The sequence below is a fragment of the Sinocyclocheilus rhinocerous genome, unplaced genomic scaffold (genome assembly GCF_001515625.1).
Source record: "Sinocyclocheilus rhinocerous isolate Xijiao unplaced genomic scaffold, SAMN03320098_v1.1 scaffold580, whole genome shotgun sequence".
Taxonomy (NCBI): domain Eukaryota; kingdom Metazoa; phylum Chordata; class Actinopteri; order Cypriniformes; family Cyprinidae; genus Sinocyclocheilus; species Sinocyclocheilus rhinocerous.
This window is the reverse complement of record NW_015670982.1, coordinates 510,525-519,527: the sequence shown is the minus strand read 5'-3', so window position 1 is coordinate 519,527 and position 9,003 is coordinate 510,525. Positions and strand designations below refer to the sequence as shown.

At 37.1% G+C, this 9,003-nt stretch overlaps 1 protein-coding gene across 1 annotated transcript in view; it reads left to right on the top strand.

The window, feature by feature from the left end:
• The window catches only part of LOC107734541 (rho GTPase-activating protein 10), a 67,680-nt gene that overhangs the window by 42,089 nt on the left and 16,588 nt on the right, over window positions 1-9,003 (top strand). Inside the window, 4 exon segments of the mRNA XM_016546530.1 lie at window positions 341-425; window positions 1,167-1,225; window positions 1,960-1,993; window positions 4,168-4,327. Of these exon segments, the coding sequence (XP_016402016.1) occupies window positions 341-425; window positions 1,167-1,225; window positions 1,960-1,993; window positions 4,168-4,327 (338 nt within the window).

The window sequence follows — 9,003 nt, the reverse complement described above, 5'->3', positions numbered from 1 at the left end:
CGTGCTCAATCCACTCAGCGTGCTTTGTTAATCAGCTCGCGCTCATCAGCTATACAGGCGTTAATACTGAATGTTTAACATTATATTCATTGCATACATATACTTCGTAGTAGACATCCTTAACTCCTTTCTGCTGTCTGTTGTTCTGTTGTCGGTGTTTCTTTGTTTGAATATGGCGCTTATCACATGCTGTGTGGTATCGGCGTTTGGTATCGGGGCATTTTAACGAGTACGAATAGGAGTACAGGAGACCAGTATCGGTATCGGTGCATCCCTAGTTTTTGCTATAGTTTTTTAAGATTATTTGAACTTTAATTCTTTATTGTTTTGTGATCTGTAGATGAGAAGAGTAGTGAAATAGATTTAGCAGCCAGTGAGGACTGGGATGTCAAAACCATCACCAGTGCTTTAAAACTTTACCTGAGGTAAGTTTAAACTTTCTGCATTCTGTTTCTACTTGCAGATAATAAACAGCATAGTGAGTGAGTGAGTGAGTGACTGACTGACTGAGTGAGTGACTGAGTGAGTGAGTAAATGTTCCTTTCACTAAATGTACTGATTGTAATTTGACACAATACGCCATGCCCATTCATCCTCAACCCATTTGCTTATTTCAAAAGAAACTTCAGTGTAAAGCTAAATTCGCGTGTGAACCCTCAGAAAGAAACTTATGGGCCTCTTCATATATGAATTAAATTGAATCTCAAATAAAAGTATCAAGGATAAATGAGTTCATGTGAAATATGTCAGTTTTTTAATGTCAGTTTTTTAATGATTTGTCAGATTCATAGTGGGACATTCCTTTCAGTGACAAAATATAATTGTATGCTGTTTTATTCAACATTTAATTAATATTGCTTTTAATTAATTTCTGTAATTGATTTGTCACAATAGAATAGCACAAGGCAGCTTTTGTAACGCAGCAGCAGCAGAGCTGTATGTGTGTATGAATGATATTGATGTGCTGGGCTCATTTTGGGTTAACAGTGCTGGGACGTGTGCCAGAGCCTGAGCGAAAGTACCTTCAGTTGAACTTGGTTATCACAGTGTATGTGTGTGTTTGTTTGCTCATCTAATTTCTTGCAGTGATCGGCCACATTAATCATAGTGTTGTGTATATAATAATGCCCAATAAAGCCGATAAATCTCTCCCTCTCTCTCTCAAGGAGCCTTCCAGAGCCACTAATGACATACGAGCTTTATAAGGAGTTCATCGTCCCTGCAAGTAAGGTCTTTGTCCTTGCTTAGACCATAATCAAGCAATACCCAGCCAATTACTTGACAAATGCCATAAACTTAAAGTATGTGCATGTCTGTGAGAGAAGAGCTTATGATTTGTGAAACTATAAGGTGGGGTTTAATGCTTGCTGAAAGTATCACTGAATTAAATTTCAGTGAAGGATTTTCAAAATATGAAAATGACATCAGCAGAGATGTGTCGTTGTCGTAGGTCTGGGAGGTGCTATAAGTCAATAGTGGCAAGCCTAATAACACTAAATGTACAAAGGCAGAATTTTTACTAATTAGTTTTTTAGCTTTTATGAGGGGCACGTGTACAGAAACATATTTTATTCAGGTTCTCCTGGAGCAACGTGGGGTTGACCATCCCTGAGCTTTAGTCACTACACCTCACCGGCCTATACAGTTACACCCAGTGATGTTATTGTCAACTAAAACTATTAAAAAAACTGTCTTAACTGAAATCAAGCTGAAATTAAATAAATGATAAATATTAGATAAAAACTTAAACTTTGGCAACTACAGTAACTGAAATAAGTTTAATTTGAAGTATTAAATAAAGATTTGTTACACCAGCCAATTACTATTTGCATTTTAATAGTAAAAACTTCAAAACTGAAAGGAATGGAAGTATGGAAATTATGTGGAAACCAAAAGAACTTATTTCTTGAACCAACTTTGAGGTGTATCTTGGGATGCTTCTTTAAACCGTTTTTTAAGGAGTTGTCATATATGTTACCAAGCATCTTGCCAAGTGAGTGGAAACTGGTTTTTCTCTATATTTCTGTATCTGTATACACAATTTTTTATTATTATTTTGTGTGTGTGTGTGTGTGTGCACATTCTCTGTTTTCTTTCTCCAACCTTTTTACTTCTCTCGGCTGTCAGCCACTATTTTCTATCATTATTTCCAACTTTCTCCCTCATTCCGTTCTTACCGTCTGTACACAAAAACACACCTTCCTACAGGCAGCACCCGTAGAAACGTATGTAGGCTACCTCTGTTGCTGAGCAACAGAGCAAACAGACAAACAGCACTCTGCAGAGAAGAGAGACTGAGCAAAGAGAAATCTCCACACGGACTTTCATTCGGTCCATGCTGTTATCTAGATCACAACTTTTTTTTATAGAGAAAACACGTCCTGTCCCTCTCCATTCCAACCAGCAACTGCCCACTTAGAGAAGAGAGTTATGCAGCAGCTTCTGTAAGAGAATAGATCGGGTTAGAGATTTCCAAATAATGTTAACTATCATTACCTTTACCTCAGGCCTCACATTTTTATATAATGTGAATGTAAGCAAATTGAAGATAAGCACATAATCTCCCTAACCTCCAGCAATCAGTGACTGGGCAGACGTGTCTCCTCAAAATACAGAGTGGGATTTGCTGGCAGCTAAGGATGTGCAACTGGAAATTAAATTCAGGTTATCCACCACTAAATTCTTCTTCCATCCTCTCCAGCCCTCGCAAAATGCTTTAGGAGTTGGCACAGTTGCAGACCCATCAGAGATGGAAAGGAAAATGCGTAATGTTGCCATGTTATCTGAATTGGAATTAGAGAGGTGATTAATTGTTGTTATCTGTGTGTGGCGTATTTATTTTCAAAGTGCACCCTGTGAAAGTGGTAAACTGACATTTTGATACCTGTAGTTTGTTTGCATTGTTCTGAAACGGGGACAAAAGTGTTCAGACCCAAATTTGTTATTAAAGTTACATAATAGCAAATTGTCTCCCTATTGCTTAGAATGTTAATGAGGTTTTTTTTTCTTGTCACCTGTCTCTCAAAATAGGCATTTATAGCCATTTGCAGAGGAAGAAGCGCATTTTGGTTTTGAAATATAGTGACATACTGACAGTCTACAGATTTTTTCGTTTTCTCCCCCAAAGCTCAAAGATCAGGTTTACAGTACTGTTCAAACGTTTGAGGTCGGTTTGAGGTTCTTCAAGGCTGCATTTATTTGACCAAAAATACAGTAAAAAAAAACAAACACTAATATTGTGAAATATTACTACAATTTTATGTAATTGTCTTCTATTTTAATACATTTAATAATAATGTATTTTTCAGCACCCATTACTCCAGTTTTTTAGTGTCACATGATCCTTCTTATGCTAATTTGCTGCTCAAGAAACATTTCTTATTGTCAGTGTTGAATACAGCTGTGCTGCTTAATATTTTTGTGGAAACTGTGATGCATTTTTTTCAGTATCCTTTGATTAGAAGGTTCAAAAGAACAGCATTTCTTTGAAGTATACATATTTTGTTACATTCTAAATGTCTTTAATGTCACTTTTGATCAGTGTCGTGTGTCCTTGCTGAATAAAAGTATTATTTTCTTTAAAAAAAAAAAAAAAAACGTACTGACTTTAAACTTTTGAACTGTATTGTATTTATTTTATCGAAGGGCACTCTCTCAAAATGTCTTTGTTTGAGCTAATGTAATTCATACAGTATATGCCTACATGAACCAAACTAAAGGGAAAAACACACTAGATTCCAAGTCAAATGATCCAAATGAACCCATTTGTTCAGAGGATGGTAAAGTTTACTCTGTTTAGATATTTTACAAATTGACCTCAATGGACAATATGAGTAATGAAGTTTGACTAAAAATTCTCCATCTGTGAGGCTGATAACCAAAAGAGTCATTCAGCATGCAGGTTTTAATGTTCACCCCTGTGATCTTTAAGTTACTAATTAATTAATTCAAAATATCGTGTTTTCAAGTTTTGCTGAGATATATTGCAGTGAGACTGAAGACACTTTCTAATGGAAGGTTAACTGCATATAGTTTCACAATCAAATGCAAAAACAATGCAAACCGTTCTTGCTATCTTTCATCAAAACAAATAATGTGCAATAATGTCAATCTTTTTTCAATCTTTCAAGTAATTTAATCATAACTTCTTTTTTTCTATGTGTGTAGTGTTGCTGCCAACAGCAAACAGAACCTGATGACAGTGGCGAACCTTGGGGTAGTGTTTGGCCCCACGCTCATGAGGCCGCAGGAAGAAACGGTGGCAGCCATTATGGACCTCAAGTTCCAGAACATTGTGGTGGAGATTCTCATAGAACAGCATGAAAAGGTGAGACTTCTCACTGGAGAATGAGTGGCAACATCTCAACACCTGGTGAGCTGCCAAAAAGAGTTGTCTAAGGTTGGCAGCTCATAAGGTTTAAAGACACCACTAGTACCTTAGAGAGTATCACATTATAGAGAGCAGATAGTGAGTTTATTTGATTTAGAATTTTTCTATAAGGTCTTGAGAGTGATAGTGAGTTTATTTGATTTTGAATTTTTCTATAAGGTCTTGCTATGCTGAGCTTGGTGTACTTCTCTCTACATCCAGGAGGGGGAGCCATGTGTGTTTTGACTGACCACTGCTCAGTTAGCTTTTCTTTCTGATGGCTCAAATACAGTTGGACCGCCATACTCATTTGGCTAAAATGCAGGTTAAAATGATGATTTAATCAGCTTTAGATGACAGGGTTAATCCTAAAATGGGGTTCATTCTGAGGGACAAAGGGAGAAAGAGTGAGATTATTTCATAATCTCTAAATTATTTAGCCTACATTTGAAACAGGCTGATGAATTGCTTTCAAACTATGCACAGTGTTGTGCCCGATGATCATGTTTCAGTTCAGTAATTAAAAATAAACACTGGGATCTATTAATCACTTTTACTGATTTGATTTTTACAATTTGGTATTCTATTTTGCAAAGTGACCTTGGGCTGTAGGAAAGGTGTTTAGGAAATAAAAACTATAATAATAATATTTATTAGTAGTAGTAGTAGTGTTAAATCAAACACTTAATTAGAGAGACTGCTTAGAAATTTCATTTGAATAAAATGTAGACAGTACAACTGTTAAATTTGATGCAGTATTTATCATACACAGTATTACAAGGCATAAGCAAAGCAAAATGTCAGAATTATGGTCGTTTTATTTTACATTACAGCATAAGAACTTACTAGAGTATGTGTACTTAGTATATGTAATTATGCAAACATTTCTCAATATATTTTGTCTATGAAAAGCACTTCTGAAGCAGCATACACCATTACGTAGACGGGCAGATTGTTTAATATACAGCATTCCTAGACCAAATGATATTGACCTTGATGTTGTTTTGGTGTAAGTTGAAATAAGTGAGCGAAGCGTTGAGATTCAGGAGAAGGAATGGCTCTGCAGAGCAGCAGACTGATTAGCTCCTCTCCAGACTGCTGATACCCCCAGATGCACTCAACAGACAATGTTTTGCATTCAGGTCCATCTGCAGAGAGAGAGAGAGAGAGAGAGAGAAGTCGGAAAAGTTGCGAGACAAAGAAGAAACGAGGGGGGAAAGTGTGTAGACCGAGGGCAACGAGAGAGAGAGGGGTGAGAGGGTAACAAGAGAGAGGCAGGGCTGAATGGAGAAAGATGAGGTAGAAAGAGTGAGAGAGAGGAATGGGCAAAGACTGAGATGGAAAAAGAGAGAGAGAGAGCAGGCTTTGCTGTCGTCTACAGAATTTCACAGCAGTATCAGATTTCTATCCCTTCTTCCAGCTCTCTCATTCCTTTGTTCAACCCTGTCGAGACTTCCACTCTTCTGCTAACCTCCGTCACTCACACTGGCCGTCTGGGGTTCAAATATACCGTAAATACTGTGTGACTATAATGAAGCCGAAGCTATTATGAAAACATGTTTCCTGTGTTGTCACTGAATGGCTGCCACTCGTTCAGATGCACGTCAGTTTGAGCGTTTCACAATGAACTGGGCAACATGCATGGGGGTCTCTTATTTAGGCTTAACTCTCATGAGAGCTCTTTTGATGTCTATTTTAACAACATGCTGTTAATGAAGCTTGCAGACACCTCTTACATAGGGATAGTTCACCAAAAAATTTAGATTTTTTTTTTAGCATTTATTCATTTTCTTGTTTTACTCTCCTTTTTCCATGGAACACTAAAGGAGAAGTTTTGAAGAATTTTCACATTGCTCTCTTTCATGCAGGGGCAGAGCTAGGTGGTGGCCACCCCTTTGGCTACCCCACTGACAACTGCAGTTTTTGTCTCTTTTTTTTCTTGACAAGAAATGTGTTTATTAAGACGCGGAACCGCCGTATCTCTTTACAACCACAACAAACAGGAGACTTTTCAAACACGCATTTCAACTTCGCCTCAGCGCCAGGCGCAAGTCAAACGAGTGTGGAAAAGGTACAGGTGCTAAATGAGCTTCAGAACAACAGTGAACAGTCTGATGAGAAGTTGTTAGGCTATATGTCAGTAAAACGTAGAAAAACAAACGTTCCTGTCCTGTCAGCCGTTTTACTGTGCTCAAGGCACACACTCTTCAACTGTACGTGAATATGTGGCGCACGCTCTATATCACTTCATCATAAATAAAGCGCACAAGAAACTATGAGCATACAACGTCATAGTTCTGTCGTCCGTTAAGTCGTGAAATTACCAAAAAGGTGATTAAAGCTGCAAAACTGTGCATGCATGTATATATGCATTACATTTAATAATGCCTCTAAAATGCATGTACAAAAATATTCGAAAAATTCGGGGGAAAAAATTCGAGATCACAATATAAGGCGCAAGCTGATATGTAATTTCTTTTTTTGTAATTTAATGTACAAGTAAATGTGAGCACAGTGCACTTGTACTAGAAAATATGCTCTAATTTTTCGATAATTAGTAAAGTATGAAAATGAAACCATATTCAAATGCATTAAATAACTAATTTTACATTCTGGCATATATGTGCTGTTGACTTCCGTTCCGCCCCTTTTCACATTCTTGCACATGGGGATTCAAAAGAGAACTTTTTTTCCCCCTTTCCTTTCACTTTGTACAGAGTTCAATTTAGGTATGACAGAACTGTTGCAATTAATTTTATTTTGACAACTAATAGAATGTTAAACATTCACTATTTACTTTTTCAGAGTTCATTGATTATATGAAATTCAGTGAAGGTTGACTAAACGTTGAACTATGTAGTTATCTGCATGTCTCATCCATGAATATGCAATGATGGAGAACAAGCTTTTGGGGGTGTTGAGAACCAGAATCAAGCTGACTGAGCAATAAAGCTATAGTGAGCCCCTTTATTAAAATACCTGGAGGTGAGGAATAATACAAAAATTGTCATATTCACTCAGTATTACTTGATCTAATTCACAACTATCTCAATTACAATTAAGTACAAATTAATTGTATTCAGCTGTGTTTTAGACACTAAAACAGCCCAGTGCTTTATAGTCAAACACAAATAGCCTTCCTGGCCACCCCTATGAAAACATCCTGGCTCTGCCACTGCTTTCATGCAATGCAAGTAAAAGGGGATCACCAAACTGACATCAAAGAACTAGCGGCACCGAAAGCCGTCTGTTATTGCCTTGCAACACCTAGGCCAAAAAGTTGCGCTTTAACACATCGCAAAGACTACAACCACAACCATCAGCAAACTAGCATATATGCTCTAAGCTTGCGTGAGAGGATATAACTCTCCATACCAGCAGGTGGCAGGAGTCTGTATTTGTCATTCAAAAAAGGGAAACTGGAAGAGTTAGGACTGTGGATATACAAATTGTAAATAAAGCAGCAGCTTCATTGTTTGCTTGCTTTCGTCACTTTTTTTCTCATTCGTTTTTTTCTTGTGCACTGGTTCACGAATCTGAACAGCAAATAAGAATGATCTTGGTCGCTGTCAGGCTCCATCAGCGATTCAACATGCTCAGTCGGCTAAAAAGCTGCTGACAGCGGTCCAATTAGTGCCAGTGGTGCATAAAACACCGCAAAAACTAGGCCAAAAGATGCTGGCCTTACAACCGCCGGCTTGTTGCATCACGGCTGTCAAGCTCTAAAAAGTACAAAATGTATAATAAAAAGGTGCATATGAGTTGTGTGCTATATAAGTGTCCTGAAGTAAAATGAATTCTTTTGAATAGCGATGCACCAAAATTTTGTCAACTGAAAATATTCTGCCCAAAATGGCAGAACGTTTTGGTGGGCTGAAATTGATCAAAACAATGACATTTAATTAGAACTTCTCCAATGATGAGTTTTGATCGGGTCAGTATCTTTTTCGTCAGTAAAAGTGACCAACTTTACTGTGACCAAGAATAATGCTGAAGTAACTATATATAAAGTTTGTTCATCTTAAAAAAATCAAGAGGCTTGTTGCCAAAGAATATACGACTGGTCTAATTTATCACCTGAGAACACGACACCCTGAACAGCATAAACAATTGTCCAAAATTAATAAACTTTATTTTCAGTTTTGGTTTTCAGCTAAATGGAAAATTGTATTTATTTATTTAATAAATTTTGGTTTAATTAAGTTTAACATTTTGGTGTTTTGGGAGGAAAAGAAGCTCAGTTTGGTGCTTCATTACTTTTGAGTGAGGAACAGAGTGAAATTAAATCCTTATTCCCTGAAAATCTTGGATTAAAAGTCTTGTTTAACAATTATAATCATCATTTACTATATAGAAAATAGCAGTTTTAACATTCTACTATAAATATCTTATTTTGTGATTCATGTAAGACAGAAGGTCCTACAGGTTTTGAAATGCTTGAGCGTGGATTGACTGTTCCTTTAAGATACAGGTCTTGAGCACATCCAGAATCTTTATTTGTTTTTACCACCACACATTTGCACTCGCATACATAATCATCATTTCTCCGCAGGCATCGCTCTAAACAGACGGTTTACTTTGATTTTCACACACACATACACACACACACACACACACACACACACACACACACA